Source organism: Prorops nasuta, unplaced genomic scaffold (genome assembly GCF_024137725.1).
Source record: "Prorops nasuta isolate Cenicafe-Biocafe unplaced genomic scaffold, Cenicafe_Pnas_1.2 PNAS00032, whole genome shotgun sequence".
Lineage (NCBI taxonomy): Eukaryota > Metazoa > Arthropoda > Insecta > Hymenoptera > Bethylidae > Prorops > Prorops nasuta.
In genome coordinates, this window is record NW_027116829.1 from 2,180,360 (window position 1) to 2,197,886 (window position 17,527).

The 17,527-nt window shown below is 44.2% G+C and overlaps 1 protein-coding gene across 1 annotated transcript; it reads right to left on the minus strand.

Moving 5' to 3' along the window:
• Nucleotides 1-12,664: 12,664 nt before the first annotated feature.
• LOC136783126 (ctenidin-1-like) lies at nucleotides 12,665-13,582 on the minus strand. The gene is made up of 3 exons (XM_066742986.1): nucleotides 13,495-13,582; nucleotides 12,888-13,235; nucleotides 12,665-12,714 (listed from the first exon to the last, which is right to left on the minus strand). Exons 1-3 carry the CDS (start codon nucleotides 13,580-13,582, stop codon nucleotides 12,665-12,667), a joined length of 486 nt encoding a protein of 161 aa, XP_066599083.1.
• Between the last annotated feature and the right edge of the window lie 3,945 nt (nucleotides 13,583-17,527).

The following is a 17,527-nucleotide window of genomic DNA, read 5'->3' on the forward strand; positions in this document are numbered from 1 at the left end:
AGCGAGTGTTGATAAACGTCGGCAATCTCGAGCATGAAAGTTTTCGTGTCTATCAAAGCGAAGTTTGAAAAACGTGGAATGGTAGATATAGAGAGGGGTGTAAGGGTGAAGGAGGTGAAGGGGGGAAATGAACGTTTGCCTCTTGAAGCATACAAGCGGTCGGCGTCCAACGCAATAAAGCCGGACACACCAGGCTGCGGAAAGGGGAGCGAAAGTTTTGACGTTATAAGCGACGGAGGACGGAAGGCGCGCTCTCCTCTCCTCTCCTCGCTTCTCTCTACCTACCATATACACAGCAGAGTATACGTATGGGGGCTTTAGTATACTGCGCGTAAACGGATACATCGCAAACACAGATCCGAGAGAGGACAGGCAGGTTGCAGTGCAGCGTGTCGTGTACATGATGGAGAAGAACTAGCTGAAGCTGCGGCAGAGAGTACAGCAGCCATGAATAGACGAGCTTCGTACGTCTGGCTCGCTGTATAAACGCTTACGAAAATGAAGGTTATTTCAATAAACGGAAGGGAGAGGAAAGGTGGGGGGGGGGGAGAGAGAGATAAAGGCTCCAGTGTGCGTTACGAGAAATAGCGGAGAAGCTGCGAAGGAGCGGAGGAGGACGAAGAAACTGCAGTGGAAGCAGAAGCAGTGAAAGATGCAACGACTGTGTCCGAGTATGTCGTTAAAATCCAACCCGGGGCTACGGATTCCTCGTCGTCTCCTGGTAGTACGAGCCCCTCCACAACACCCTCGACGCCCTCTGGTCTATCGCCACCACTCGTTCGACTATTGTTTCGCCGAGTGTGCCGTAAAAGACTGCAAGATCCATTCCATTGTGCCAACTATTAAGCCTCTTCTCTCTCTCTCTTCTTACCCTTGCATATATATATATATATATACATACGTATATGTATAATAAATCCCCCTTCTTCGCCCGCTCGCAAACATTTCCAACTCTCGAACCCCGAGCCTTCCAAGAAAAATCTCAATTTACGCACGCTCTTGCGATCAACGCTCCGACGATCGTCCTCGGTAAATCGTTTCTTTATTACGTGTGTGTGTGTGCGTGCGTGTACCTTAGTCCCTCGTCTTATTTATGTTTCCCCTTCTCTCCCCTTCGCTATACACCTACTCCTCTCGCGAGATGCCCTCTTTATCAAGCTACAAAACTCACCGAAAGTTTAACTTATGTAAGTTTTAAGGATTAGCCCTTAAGTACCTGCTCTGCTGCTTTCTCCTGGAGGGATTAACGTTCCTGGACCCTGGAGCTACCGTGTCCTGTTATATACACTTTTTACTGCTCTGTTTTATACGCTCCTCCCTTTAAACTACGTTTTAATACCAGCCTTCGCGATAAGAACCCTCCGCGCGTTTTATCGCTATAAAGATTTCCGATTCGATTCTCTTATTTCCTAATATTTTTCACGCTTCGCTCAGTGTCGTCCTTTGCTCGACAAGTTTTTCATCGAGGCAAAAATCCCCCTGTGTTTGGGGCTTAAGAGGGCCGGTTTCAGACCGGACGTTTGGTTTCGGATCGATATAGGAGCGCGCGGAATGGTTTACGGTTCATATAGTGCGGCAATAAAGGATTGTAAATCCTGCAGAGTTATTTACGCGCGGTTCGCTGCCGGTTTCTCGTTTGCCCTGCGCTCGTCTCGCCGCTCGTTTGTCTCGTCCACTGCAATCCCTGCGATGTGCTTTCTCTCAGTATAATGGCCGAGAGCGAGCACTTTGATGCATTTTTCAAGCAAATATTTGCTTGCTCGATTTCTCCAAATAATTCAGACGTGTCGCGTCCCTCGCCCCCACGCGGAGACAATATTTTTTCTCGCCCGAAAACTCACTCGGGGAAAACTCTGTACTAACGAGGAAAACCACGCGGGTCCCGCCTGCCGTACACTCGACCGGCTCACCGTTCTTGACGCTCTCGAGGAATTTCCGCGATGCCTGCAGGAAATCTCGCGCAGGTCGAGCTGGCTCCTCGCAAATTGCTTCGGTAATCGATGCCGGTCTTGGGATTCCAACCCCAGATCGGACATCGCTCACGTTTAAGTGCGCGCGTACCCATTATGTACCTTTCGATTCGATGAATCTGCCTGCGTGGGATTTATTGTCTTGATCAGCCTTGAAAAATACGCAAACCGGAAGATAAACTTGGAAAATCCTGCTTTGGTGATTTTTCGACCGTTCGCAGAGGGATAGAAACGAGCTTTGGTGTAATAAATTAAAATTCGACGTCGATGGTGTACAAAGTTTGACGCTATGTAAAACAGACGCGCGCGCGTTTTTGTGTGTGTGTGTGTGTGTGTGTGTGTGACGCTGTAATGTTTGGTCAATCGAGGTGTAAAAAATGCACTAATTTCAAAGTGCATGCATGCAGCGAAATCGTTATCTAACGTTGACAGGGAGCGACGAACCATCGGCGGTCATCGACGGTTATCGAACGGTGAGCGCTCACACACGTATACACTCGGAAATCTCAGCGGAGGATCATGAGGCGAACGTGGGATGGGATAGGAAGAGCGCGAAATGGGATAGAGGCCATTAATTAACGGTCATCGGTTCGTTTAATTGGTATTAGTTTAATTACCCCAAATGAGATGGCGCAATCGATAGTTGTGCGAAGGGAAGACGGAGTGTCGAGTAAACAAGCCCTGGCTGCGGATAGGGAGAGCCTTCGACAAAAATAGCCGCTAAAATAAAGCTGACACGAGTAAAAAAGTAAAACTCATCCAAAGACTTGTGTAAAGCAATTTTATTACAGCTGTAAAAAATCACATAAATATTATGGGAGCTTCAGCAGAGTTTTTACTCCACGGAATTCCTAAAGACCAAACTACCGGAATGTTTAACGCTTTTCTTATTTAGAGCTATTAGCAATTTTCCACCTATTTTAAGGTGTTCCGAGCGATCGATAAACTCTAAAAACCTCGAAAACTGACGTTCCTCGCTCAATGTGCCCGAAAGAAAGCTACTTTCCTCTGCAACGCGTATCCATTCGACAACTTTTCGCGTAAGCTATATATGTACACCGAATGGACAGGACTTTCCCGGTTGTTCGGCTCGTCGGGCAAAAGTTGTGCTTTTCATAAAGGTAAACATCGTCGAGGAAAGAGTGGAGGTGGAGGACGATCGGAACGGGCTCGCGGGACCTCGCGGGCCAATTTCCAGCGTGTTTACGGTTGGTTCGATCCGGATGATCGATAGAAATGGCAGCTGATTTCTAGGGAGGCGCGCAGGACACGTGGAAAAGCGGCGCGTCATACCTGTGCAAAATAAAACCGATAATAGGAGTTGTCAGGCGCAATGCACGTGGCTGCAGCTGCCTTCGAGCGAGATGCTGCTCACTGCTCGCTTCCGGATACACGAGGCTCCAACTACCATATATACCTCGGTAATATGCAGACCCTGTTATTCTTAACTACTGACGTGCAGTTAAGCGAATTGAATAAGCACGGGAAAATCCACACGCCAAATGTAAGCTACGCGCTTGTTAAAACGCTTATATCTGCAGTATATATATATATATATATATATATATATGTATAAATCGACTACCGACTCTCTGCAAATGGTCATTCGGAAATATTCCCCCGGACGAAACTATATAAATACTGTCCAACATTGTTCGTCTCTATTATTATCGGAAAATTATAAGCTGGGGAAAATGTTTAACGTTTATAACTGTGTGAAATCGATATAAAAATGTATTAAAAAATTGTCTAAAAGTGCGACGAGATAAGACGTTTGGGAGGCGAAGGGTTTGGATAATGGGAGCTGTAGGGAGAGTTTGCTTTGCGTCTATAGGAAGATGCGAGAGCGAGATAGGCCACGGACAGAGGAAAAACGGTTACGTGAAGGGTCATAATTAAATTCAGATTTCAGCAAGAAAAGACGTGGAACGGAGAACCCCACCGACCCCTTCAGGCTGAAAATGCATAGAAAAAGGAAAGGCGAATCGAACGAGTGACAGTCTTCGGTCGCCGGTCTGCTAATTGAATCAAGATTCGATTGGTCGGTAGTGGCGGCGAGAGAAGGCCCGGATAGCCCGACCATTTCTTCATTTCCGCTCGCCGAGCGTAAATAATCGCGCCAACCACCATTTTTTCTTCTCCGATATCTTCTCGCTCTGTCCGTCCATCCATCCGCGCTTCGATAGATTAATATCGGTAATAATACTGAATAGCCAATTGGCTTTAATTCACACACACACACACACACACACACACACCAAATCTCGTCTAATAGATGTACCGGATGACTTTGATCACGCGCAACATGGCAATTATTATTTGCTGCGCATTAAACGGCAATTCTCGATTAATTAGTTCCAATTGTTAAAAGCTCGTCATCCATACACTTGTATAATGCACGCGTAATGCAATCATTTTCCGGCTAAAGGAATTTCAGTTTCTCAAAATGCTTGGATTTCACGAGTTTCTATTCCGTTCTCCTTTGACCCGCGAGCACTCTGAAAAAATAACAACATTCTTCCAGCATCGGATGCTCCAGTTGACGACGTTTAAAGGTTGGAGTTCATTCGGTGGGCTATAGAGAGAGAGAGAGAGAGACTTTGTGTTTTGGTAAACAAGAGCGCGGTTCGAACTAGTATGTTTTATTCGCAACTGCGTCATTCAGCAAGGACGCGTTGACCTAGCGAACAAAGGATCGCTCAGTTTACAATTGACATCGCCGCGATAGGATATGGGATAATTCTTGCGGCGTTTATTCCACGTGCTACGTTTGTCATTGGGTTTTGTTTATTTTTTTTCTCGATAGTTTAAAATGTCAGTCGACTATTAAAAATCACGCCATAAGGTGAATTCCTACTTTATCGAGTAATTTCACTGAATATCGTTTTCCTGGTTGTCGATTAGCTTATTTGTTCGCTATATTCATCGAGTGATGGAATAAAACGGTAGTGTATGTAAAAGTGTAGATTTTAGTACGCGCGCGGTTATAAAACTTTGTGCTCGACAAAGACACTGCGACTGTGTAGGGTCTTTTGTCAACTAAATTGAGAAGAATGCCTAGTGGAATTATGCCAGTCGATAGTATAAGCATTTTCCGAAGTAGTAAGTCGATTCGTTTTGGTCTTGCGCATGTTCGTCTCTTATTAAACCCTTTCGCCTAACCGAAATATCACTCTATGTCGATTGCTCGTTTAATATTGCGAAAGATTCTAGATACCGGTGACACCGATCTGTCCAGTAATCGGTAGTTGGATTATACGACGAAAGATTTCGAGTTGTTATTTGTTTCTCGCCAGTTATGCAGGCGATGCAATTTTACACAAAAGTGATATTTTATTTATGACGACTCCCAGGAGGGAGGAATTAAACATTTATCGCGCCGTTTGCCTATAAAGTAGGATAGTTTCGTATCGAACAGTGCCAAAAATCATTCGACTTTTGCTATTCGTTCAAATTAAGTTAATTGAAAGCACTATTACTTTTTATATAAAAGCGAATACGCTCTCGCCATACATTAGAGCCTGTATTTATTCATCGAAAATGCAAAATGGAGCTTTTTCTTGCGAATACGAGACCGTGGGAATTCTTTAATTTGCGAGAAACCGATACAAGGATCATTACGACGGAAAGAGAATAAAGCTTCGAACTTGTCCGATTCTTGTCGAAAACACTCGAGTTTAACATTGATATCAATAACGGTAATTTATCGTTTTTGATAACTATCAAGATTTTGATAAATGAATTTCATAGATGCATCTTGCAATAGCTGGATAACATATAAGTTTTAACGATAGTAATTTATCAACGTCAGCATCAGGATTAAAGACTTTTTGATATTTGGATTCCGGAAGGAGATAGGTTTCTTTTTTATTAGCCACGATAGTGAGGAAAACTGATCTTCGTAGAGACAACTCTGTCCCTGTCAGTCGTGGGAGGTGGTTGGGGAGGGGGTTGGGGATAGAGGGAGATGGAGTATAGAGGGCTGCAATATCTGGAAGTGCAGTCGAGTCCAGTCGGGGCCAAAATCAACGGTGAACGGCGATTACAAATCTGGCCAATTAGGCGCAGCTTGCGCGAATTCGAATTGGCGCCCACGCTGCCGCCTTGGCCGTCTAATCGCACCTCCCTCTTCAACCCCTTTCCACCCTTTCAATTCCTGCTTCAACCCTCGCACCGTATTCGCTCAGCCCTATCCACCCCCCCCCCCCCCACCCCGTCTCCTCTTCTTCTCCTTGTCTGGCTCTGCCGCAGGCGCGCAACTCGATTTTAACCAGCCGACCGTGCGTCGACATTAATTGTTCGTCGCAGCTGCAATTAGCGGCTCTACCAACGTCAAATTTCAACGCTCACTCCATTTCACCATTCCCCAAATCGGATTCCAAACAAATTTCTCAACTTTTCATATTTTCCGATTCAGGCCCTGATCGACGAATAATCATCAAGGGCCTTGGCTCTCATTTTCTTTTCGAGATAAAGTGCGCAACAATTTTATTATGATAAAACTCTACTCAATTATTCGTCGAATAGCGAATTTTTTCTAGTAGCTTTTGTGTCCCACTCATCGTAAAACGGCTAAATGTATGCGCGATCGGGGGTATTTTTTTTTTTTTTTTCTCAGGAATCCATTAAAATTTGTGACTTTAAACGGTCCAATTAGACTAATCGGAGGGTCCTGCGGTCGATGGTTTCCTGCATTGGATTTCTCTCGCTCGCTTCCCCTTTAAATTCCAGCAGCAATGAATAAACATACAAGAGCATATATATAATATACAACAAAAATTTGATGGGGAAGTAGTTTCGTTTATCCCGCTGGTTGTCAATCAAGCATAGTTCGTTGATCGCGATTGCCCCTACTATGAGAGTTATATAGGTCAAAGGTTTATTAAGCTTTCCGGTATTCATCCAAACACGTCTGCTCAACGAAATAGAATTAGCTCTATGAAATTCTGAATAAAATAATATTTAGTATACAATAGCGTGGTTCGCACATATTTTGCAATATGCATCGACTGTAATCACCGAGTAATATCAGCAACGAGTAAATAATTAGCAAGAATTATCCGGCGACCGTTAAAAAATAAATTGTGCCAGGATTTTTGGCGAATAAAAAATGTCTCGTGGTAATAAACGGTTGTAGGTATACCTATATATAAATTTTTGCAAAAAAAAAAAAAGTGGAACGATAGAGAAATTGTAGATAGAAATTTAGAGAGGAGAGAAAGGCGGGTAAAGAAGAGAGGAGAGTAGAATGAGATATCGAGCGTAGAGGGAATATTTTTTCGAAACTGCGATGCACCGGTCAGCCGGCCGCGCTCGCTGACGTTTTCTGCTAGGAGGTACGCCCGGAAAATTTTAGTCCACGCTACTGGCAATAATTTATTATTCGGCATTGACCCGTGGGCGATCCGTGCAGAACCCCCGTGCACTATATCGTGTGTCCCTTTGAAATAAAAAACAAAAGCAGGAAAGACAGCGGGTGCGGAAGGGAGCGAGATGGAGGCAGGGAAAAACTGGAGTGACCGCGCCGTACGATAGGGACAAAGGCGAACAAAAGTGACAAAAAAAAAGATAACAGCGTGCGAGTGTCGGTGTTTTATTGCCGGTGGATTTGTCGTATTGACCGACAGATGTATAGGAACGCCGTTGCCGCCACCGCGTTGGTCCGTTTGATCGACCGGCGAGCCTGAAAGGGGCAAGAAAATATTGCAGAAATTTTGCAAAAATTCACTCGCCATCGGCCCGTGTGTCCATATCCTCCCTTTAAAACACTTTAATCCAACTTTTAGCCGTTCATCCGAATTTTCGGTCGTCTTAGTTTATTAACCAAATCAAACTCTCACACGCGCAGTTATTTTCAGAAATCATCTATTTTCACCGATTTCTATTTCTCCCTGCAGTTTTTTGTTTAACGAGCTCCCGCTCTCCATGCATTTTCACGCGGACAAAAAGAAAGGTCAGATATATATATATATATATATTTCTTGCTGGAGTTTGAAAAAATTGTATTTTTTCACTTTCCGTTATAATAATCGTGCATTCCGGTCTGTCCATTGTCGAAAAGGATAATTGAGCCTCGCGCGCGGAGTATTTTAATCACGCGATCGGGATATCAGAGTGATAAGTACGGTTTTCGTGAGAACGGGGCTATTAACAAAGCGAGAGCGAACAATAAAGAGAAAGAGAGGAAGGCAGTGTGTTATAACAGTGGAAGCGCGCGCCAGCTCCATTGAAAGAGCGAGAGACTCGTATTCCATTAACGCGAAGCTTTTCACCGCGCTTCGGGACGATCGCGAGGCGTTATAAAAATTACAAGCATTTCCATCTTGCAGCGATAGCATCAATCCACAAGGCAGGGAATAAAAAGGAGAAAGATCTCGAGTGGCTCCGCGTCTCGTGAATCGCTCGTGGATTCAGGCCTGCTTCCCCCCTGCCTCCCTCGCAACTTTTTCTCGGACTTGACTCTCCTCTCCGCACCTCTGGACTTGCTTCGTTCCTTCCTTCGAGACTCGAATTAGACGCGTTTCGCATAACTCTCCACCGAAATTCCTCTCCGCGCAACGATCTATCATCGTCTCCCTCAATTTCTCAAAACTTGCACAAACACTCACCCTTTATTCTTATTCTTACCCGCCCTTTAAACTCCAGCCACACGTACGCGTGCAGAGCACAAACTTCCCTCCCCCTCCCTCACCCATCATCTTCGCACAAACGCAATAATTTTTATGCGAATCAGACTCGCCTGAATTTGATTGAAAAACTATTTCAATCCTCGTTATTCGGTAATGAAATTGTTGCCTCTTTCATCGGATTCAATAATGGAAGAAATTTATCGACTTATAAATACGTGTCTGCACATACACTAGCACATACACATTTATATACGTAATGTAATACGAGCGAACGTGTACGTAGCGCGGGGGTTTAATTCGCATTCATGCAGCAATAAAAAGGATCGTAAAAATCTTACGGGAGTTCGAATGCAGGGTGCGGATTCTCTCAGGAGAAAAAAATACTTGTTTTCAGCCTGTTCTGAATTCGAAATAGTCTCTCTTCTATTCCGCGTTGCGCCGTTTCTCGATCGCGTGCTTGTAATCGTTACTCGAGTGTCCATTTCCTTCCTTTCTGTTTTAAAAAAGCGGGGCGGGGGGGGGGGGGGGGAGTGGAGAATACGCGTGCTCGTTCGAGGAGTAAACTATAAGATAAGTCTCACCCCATCGGGATGCTTCCCAAATGAACTGCACTCTCTCTCTCTCTCTCGTAGAGCACAAGCCCTCTGCTAAATAATTCCCCATTTAATGCAATTCAAGCATCCGTTGCAGTGAAAAATGTTCAATCGTACACTCTCTTATCTCGCGAGTTGCGTTTTGTTACATCGCGGAATAAATTGAAACAATGTTATTCAAGCAGGTATATATATATATATAAGATTTTCAGGAAAGTGTAGTAGAGGTATATCGCGAACAGTTTGCTCTGGGTTGATTCAGAACGGACGTGACGCAGATGTTTTTGAAACATCTCGGTAACGCGTGTGCCTTTAGCTCAGTCAATCGCTCCATTCTCTCTCCTCTTAATCTACGTACACCCTGAGCCCTTTCACCCTTAAAGTCTCTCGACATCCCCTAATGCTTCCGCAACATCCGCATCTCTACCATTCCTCGCGCACGCTTGCGCGCACCTCGTAATTCCTGCTAATTTAATTGCGCATCGTCATCAATATCATTTAACCATTCAATGAAATTGTGTAGCCACCGTCTGTCATTTCCACCGCGCAAACGTCGTTAATTCTCTCTCTCTCTCTCTCTCTCTAAAATGATTTTTGCTCCCAGCTCGCCTTTATAACATTCGAACGAAAGAATTTCTAGAGTTCTCCGAGCTATTTGACGAATTCAACTAATATCGCTGTAGACCAACAGTGGGATCGAGTGAAAATCCGGATCAATTAAAATGAGCCAGTGTCGGGGAATATTTGTTTGATTTTAACGGCAACGAATTATCGTCATCATCGGGTTTATAATTCGCTGTCCGACCAAGTGTAAAGCCATTACTGTCCAATACATTAATGCGACAATTTATGCTCTAGTTGAGAATCTTGGAGTGTCAAAATAACTGCCTATCGAATTAAATAAATGCCAAATGCATTATTGCAGTAACTATAACAACGGAATATTCCGTATTTCTCTACAATCTTTTTATAATTCGCGTCTCTCGTGTAAGAGCTGATTCACGCTTGACGAGAGAGCGATAATTCGTACTATATAAGTGCTCTCGACGGATGTACCGCTCGTTGCTATATAAATAGCATTTCCAATGATTTTTCCCGATACACGTACGCAAGGACAAAGGTGCAACGATGGACTATTCGAATGTGGTTTACACGCGCCAGCAATATCGGAGACAATCGTCGATCGAGGGACCAAGTTAGAAACTTGCCGAGAGTATTAATGAATAAATCTGTATAACGAAGCGTTAATCAATAATTCGCGCAGAGGTTTCTCATGCATGATGCACGGGTACGGAGATAACATTACGGCAAGTCGTGCTCGGATATGGCTAAGCCGAAGGGAAAAACCGGTCCAGCGTTCCTCGGTGGAAAAAATTAATGGCGCGCCATTTTCATTGATCGGAGCGATGATTTATACAGTGGACCGTGGCGCGAGTGCTTTTTCAGCGTCGTCGTCGTCGTCGTTGGATCATTCATAACGTTGTCCAGGTGTGTGGTGTATCTGCAAAATTGTGGTTTAAGGAACGTCCCGGTGCAACGGATTCCTCGTTAATTATCCTCCATTGCGAGAGATCGGCTGGTATTGCGCAATCGTTGCGTCGCTTGGGTGAAACGCGCACTCGCGCAACACTCGAGTGCGTGACACCGAAATAAATGCGGCAGATTTATAATGAACCCTCGCGTGAGAAATCAATAACGAACGCGTGAATCGGACGATGACGTCACGAGTACCAAGGTACACTCTCCTGATAATATTTTTGCAAAGGGACCGGAGCATTTCACGGCAGTCGTAACGAAGGCGAGTCTATGTTTTTTCTTCCTTTTTTTTTAAAGCACTCTCGTATATCGAACGGCAAGCCCCGCGCATCCAGGATGAATCTGGGCGATTGCAGATTTATATCTCTCGCAAGCATTTATAATATAGAAATTTATATTGCGACACTGATACGCGAGATATCTTGCATTTATGTGCAGCCAGTATATGCGTTGTTGGTTAATCCCTTTTATTTACGCGCGATTTACTTTGCCAATGCCTCGATAAATCATCCCTCCTCCTCCTGCCCATCCTCTACCACCTTTTCAATTCGAAATTTTACTATCGCGGATCGAAGAATTTTCCCACGTATACCTTCTAGCCGGTTATATCATATATAGACTCGCTTTTCGCCGATCGCTCGATCGATCAGTGATATGGAAATCATCGCTTTGATCAGTTAGCAGTATATACATACAAGTATATATGGAAACATGATTTTTACTAGTTCGTTGCAACGCGAGGTAAGATCAATCGGGAGATAGAGCGATAAGAATTTTGTGTCTTTATAAATAAAATTTCACGTTTTAACGAGGAGAGCAATTTATTTGTTAAAAGGCTTTTTTTATATCAATAAGGACACTGTTGGTTTTGCAGCAGAAGGATTTTGGTCGATGCTCGTTTAAAGAATGTTATAATTAGGCCGGCATATGATACGGTTGATTTATTGTATCAGAGTCTGGTCTAAATACTCGTGTAATATTGGAGTTCCGCTAATACCGTAACGCGCAATTGCTATAGCTGAACTCATCGATAGAAAATCCCATTTGTTATTGCAATATCGGCAGGGCCACGCCCGCTTAGCCAGCGTTTGCGATTTTAATTTTCTCGCTGGCTTCGACGTAACCGCGGGAACAATAAATCCAAAGGAAATTGCTGATTGAATAAACGTTCGTTTAATATCTTGTTAGTTTTGCCATTGATTTTATGCTCCGAAATGAAATCGAAATGCTCCATTTTGATGGTAAAACATATATGCGTGCTTAGTATTTATATATATATTCTTTATTTCGTTATCTCATTAGAATTTTGTTATTTTACATTCATAGAAATGGTACAAACGTTTGTATAAAAACGTGGAGCGGGATTGACGTGTAGAAGAATTCCGTGAAACTTGTTGCGAGTGTGTGTGTGTGTGTGAATGGGTGGGTGGGCGGGTTTTCTGTTGGTATGGTTTTCCGCGCGTGTTATCACATAAATTACCCGTGCTCGGATTGGATGCTTACAATTTCAATATCGTCGTTTAAACAACACAAATGGACCACAATCCTGTTTTTGCATACGGAAATGTTCTTTTGACAAGAAATACTGAAATATTTTCCTTCGGCGGGAATTTTTACACCGGTCTTGCCGGGGCTGGAGCACTTTAACTGCGTTGGATGAGTTTGGTTGATTTTTTTCTGCTAGCGATTCTCCCATAGGACGCATCCTGGCTTTCCGGAAGAGATGATATGCGGGGACGAGCGGGGGGGAGGGGATGGGCAGGTACCATTATTACCGACGGTTGGTCGTAACAGCCAAAATTTCGCCATGCGAGATCAGCTACCGATCATTCTTGCTCTACCACCATCCACCACCACCACCTGAAAACGATATTGCAATTGGTGAAAACATGGTTTGCACAGGGCCAACATCCCGCGTCAAATTGGTTCTGCCGAACTAACAAAATCTTTCAGCCTTGATCAAAGCTACTTCTCTGTCAATGCCAACTATAGTTTTATAACGTTACCATGGTAATTGCCACTTTTCAGTCGTGCAAAGTTAAGTTTGTTTAGCGTTTAACGCTTTCAGTGTTCGCTTAGTCAAGGCTTTATATAAAGTTATATATTTAACGGAAAAGAAGATTTAAATGAAGAGCGTGCAGATATAGATATATACATACCTCCGCCACTGGACCATCCACCGCTAGGTTTCCATCCTCCGCCTCCTCCACCACCGCTCCATCCTCCTCCGCTGGATTTCCATCCACTGCTGGGCCATCCTCCGCTGGACCATCCGCCTCCTCCACCAGACTTCCATCCACTGCTGGGCCAACCACCTCCACCACCCCCACTGACCGTGATCACTTTGATGATTTTTCCTCCGCCACCGCTCCAGCCACCACCCCCGCTGGACCATCCACTGCTGGGCCATCCACCCCCGCTGGACCACCCGCTGCTAGGCCATCCACCCCCACTGCTCCAACCTCCCCCACCACCGCCACTCGACCATCCGCTGCTTATGTAACCTCCTGCAATTTCACAACAACAAAAAACTGCACTCACTCTCAAAAACACTCTTTCCTTATGAATCCCCTTCCCTTAAATCTCTGTACAGTTTACCCCCCCCCCCCCCCCCCCCCGTTTCGTTAATTGGGTCCCAAAATTCTCGCTTTCCAATCCACCAATTTGACTCTGTCCCATATCTTTATGATATTAGCTTCGTATCTATACTGATTTATCTAAAAAGAAACTATTCGTGTACGTGCGAGCATATTGAAATCTACTTACCATAAGCATTGGCGACCAGGGCCAGCACAGCCGCTACAATGAACACCTGTGTGTGAAAATATAAACTGTTATCACTGCGAGGAACCATTATACGCTAATTAGAAGAAATCCTAGTCGACTGTATTCTTTTTGCAAAAAAACAAAAGCGAATCTTGGTAGATTCCAGGATAATGCGAGTCGTTAAGGATCGTAAAAGCGTTTTTTACAAAATGTTAAAATGCATGGAAATATGTTGTTTTCGACTCGAGATACGCGTTGTTTGATTTGAGAAACTTTGGAGTAAAAAATAAGGTGGGATTAAATTGCGATAAGAGAGGAATGGACTGCACGATGCAGCAGGTAAATATATAGTTTATGGGAAAAGAGTAAATTCACAGAAGGGATTTATGGGCGATGGTAAGTGACGAGTGTGTCGAGCGTTTAAAGTGGAGAGACGATTGGTGTACTTTGAGAGCACTCGGAGAAAAATAAAATGAGGGAATGATAAAAATCGAGCGAAGAAAGTGTACGTACCTTCATGTTTGAGGTGTTTGATGCTCCACGAGGAGATCGGCCTGTCTTTTATAGCAACGGCCCCTTTCCTTGCAGGCCTCAGCCCCCCAGCTCCCTCCCCCCTTCAGAAACACTCTTTAACTTCGTCCAACTTCGTCTTCTCGGCTTCATGAAAGTTTGCTGCCGGGGACGAAAAACCCCTACCACGCACCGTACAACCTAAAGACGTAACCCATTACTGCAGCATACACGTAATCTCTGGGACCCCACCGGGCCCAAAAGGGGGGCAAACGTGAGGAAACTCGGCACGCGGCTTCATCAAGATCACCGTGACTCACTCTCCATATACCAACTTGAGATCATCTCTCCGCGCATAAACAAACGACACTCGCGTCTCGCGCTCGCGCTCGCCGCACGACCAAAACTCTAACGCTCTCTCAAACTTTTTCCCCCTCTCCCCTTCCCTTCTCTATATCTTTACACCGCAGCTCCTCAGCTCTCCCAACTTCTCGCGAGACCTTCCCAACCAAACTCGATATTTTTCAAACTTTTCCCCTTACAATTCCATTCGAGCGAATGTTTTACAAAAACCTTGGTAGAAATTTATATTATACCATATATTTCGCAAGGTGAAACGAGCAACGCGAAAGAAGTATATAAATTTACTTATTTTGCGTTGGAAAGCTCCTCCGCGCGGCGGAGATCGGATAACGAGAGAGTTTTTCCAAAAAGAAAAAAATAAAGAAAAGACGGTTGAGAAAATCGAGCGTGGAGTTCCGGTAATCTTGATTGGCTCCGAGAGAATTGCGAAGGCATCAAATTTCACAAGGCTCTGCTGTGAGAAACAACTACATTGTTTCTGATATCGCGCGCGAAGGTGCCGGGGCCAAAGTTGCCGAGGAGGAATTCGTTCCTCTCGAGCGAGACTGCTGGCGCTTTAAATTAGAAGGCCACGGAGGCAGGACTTAATTAATCGCGAGAGCCAACAACAACGGCGCGCGCGGTGTTTCTCTCGAAACTGAAACGACGATTCGCCACGGCTTGGAATTACTTGAAAATTCAAGGGAAATTTTTTCCCTCCGTGTCTCGACACTCTCCGCCAGAGAAATTGGACCGATACAATCAGGCGCTACCCCTTTTCTCGGAATCGTTCCATCGCGCGCATTAAACAGCAGCGCAACCGAGTGATTCGCGAGGAACTCGTGTCACGCTAATTACTTTTGCACATAGATAGCCGCGCCTTGCAACTGCGCTGTTGAAATCGTAAAAATTGTTCGCGTGTTGTTTTTGCAATCTACGCTCGCAGATCCATCTGCGTCGTTTGTACGCGAGTCTGGGTATTATCCAATCGATATAAGAACGAGCCTGACGATTAACTCAAATTTACGTGAAAATTCGAACTGGGAATCCTCCCTTTTTCGGATGCTGATCGGTGTATGTGTATATATATATATATATAGAATCGCGAGGTTCTCCAGTGACGTCATTGGTACAGCTTAACGATACAACCAAATGATGATAATTCAATGATAAGGAGAAAAATGCATGGGGCGAAATAGGAAGAGGAATTAAGCGTCGATTTTACAAAGAAAAAGATTGTACAGTAGCCCAAAGCAGTCAATGTCCTTGGTAATGATCGCTTGTCCGTAGCAGTCGAATTTCACCAATTTCCGCTCGTGGGTAAATTCGTTTGGACGAAAAGAATCCTGTATATCGGGAGAGATAGGACTGTTCTGGGCCTTTCACCGGTGCGATCGAGTAAACTGGTCTTCTCGCGATTGCCTTCGCTTTCGGCGTAACTCGAGTTACCTCGGCGACTCATCGTCGTCGTCGTCGTCGTCGTCGTCCGATCTTCGATCCTCCGACTAACCTCGCCGGTTTGTATAGTAAATGGACGAGCTGAAAAGTGCCAATCACGCTAAACGTAAGCCAATCAATTTAATTAACGCTCGCTCAATAACCCGCGATCGCATAGATCAAGGATCTCGTCCAAAATTTCATACGATGTACCGTAATATGTATTTCACTCGGTTTTATAACAGTGAAAGTTGCTCTATAGAATTTGTGAAATTTTTTCAATAGCTTATTACTTTTTATCAGAGATCGATGCTGGAGATTGGCAGAATTGAGTAAGATGCATGGACCCCTAATTGATACAAAATGCTATCTTACTGATTGTACAATTAATAACACTATACATATAAACCTATAACATGATAGAGCAGCTTAATTTATATCGACATCTCGACCAATACACTGATACTATGTTTGTCTTAAGATATATAATTCCGTATCGTCGTTCATTTCATTCTTCTCGTGAATTTGTGAACTCGGGATATTTACAGGGATAGAGAGAGAGAGAGAGAGAGAGAAATTGTGCTCAGTAAAATATCATTGATTAATAAACGTTGATTTGCGAAACGCAACGCTTCTATTATAAATTCTGCAAACATACACTTGGAAGAAATATATATATATAAGGTAGAGGCAGAATGGATTTCACACTATTAATTTGAAGAATCCGAGCCAGGGGCAAACGAGCGGGAAGTATCGCGTTCGCGGTGTATACTGCAGGAATAATGTAATAAGTATAGTATAGTATGACGTCATAAATAATTCATGCATTCTCCCGTAGGGTTAATAATAATAATGACCCGGAACAGGACCGCTCTAATAATTTTTAACCTCGAATCAAACTCTCGATGCACTTGGTCAGTGAAAGTTACGATATAAAGCCGATATATATCCGAATAAGAATGGAAGTTTACGATCCGCGGACGAGTTGGGGGGAATGTCAGGAGAGATATAGCTCCATATACCTCCATCCACTTTGACTTTGCGCGCGTGTTTCGTGGGAAAGCCCAAAGCGTTGAAAAGAAGACAAAACGGAAAAGGTTTGTATCTGGATCTCATCTCACGATCGCGTATCGCGCAAAACTCTTTTAACAATACTGCACCCAATGCACACAGGGAGAATTCTTTGGAAATTTGCTGTAGAATCTCCTTGACACGCTACCGAGCAGCCAACGAGCATTCCTTGCGAATCTAAATTGTGGACAAAATACCGATAGGAATCTCTCCATTTATTTACAACTAGCATCGATTCGGAGGTCGTGCAAAACTTTCGCAAATTGCTCGCTTATTGTCTTAGCAACGTTTCCCGCATTCACGGTTCAAGCAGATCGACAGATATACGAGCCCGCGCAACCATCGGCCAAATTCATAATCGACTCTCGGACACCTTTGCAAAAATAGCACTGCGAAACTCTGACGAATAATCCAGCTGTCCCAACGCGCACTATTATTAGCGGCCAATAAAATAGACGCATGATCGGGACGATTGGTGAAAGTCTTTACACGCTTCGCGAATGCCAATCGAGTTCTTCGGCCAAATAAGATCACGCTAATGCCAGTCTCGGATGGATAACTCGGATTCTTGGCAGACACTTCTATCCTCGGAAATTGCTAGTTTCTTTCAAACTTGCGATCGACGGATCGTCTCTAGTGTTATTCGTCGAAGCAGCAAAGGTCTCGTCGTACA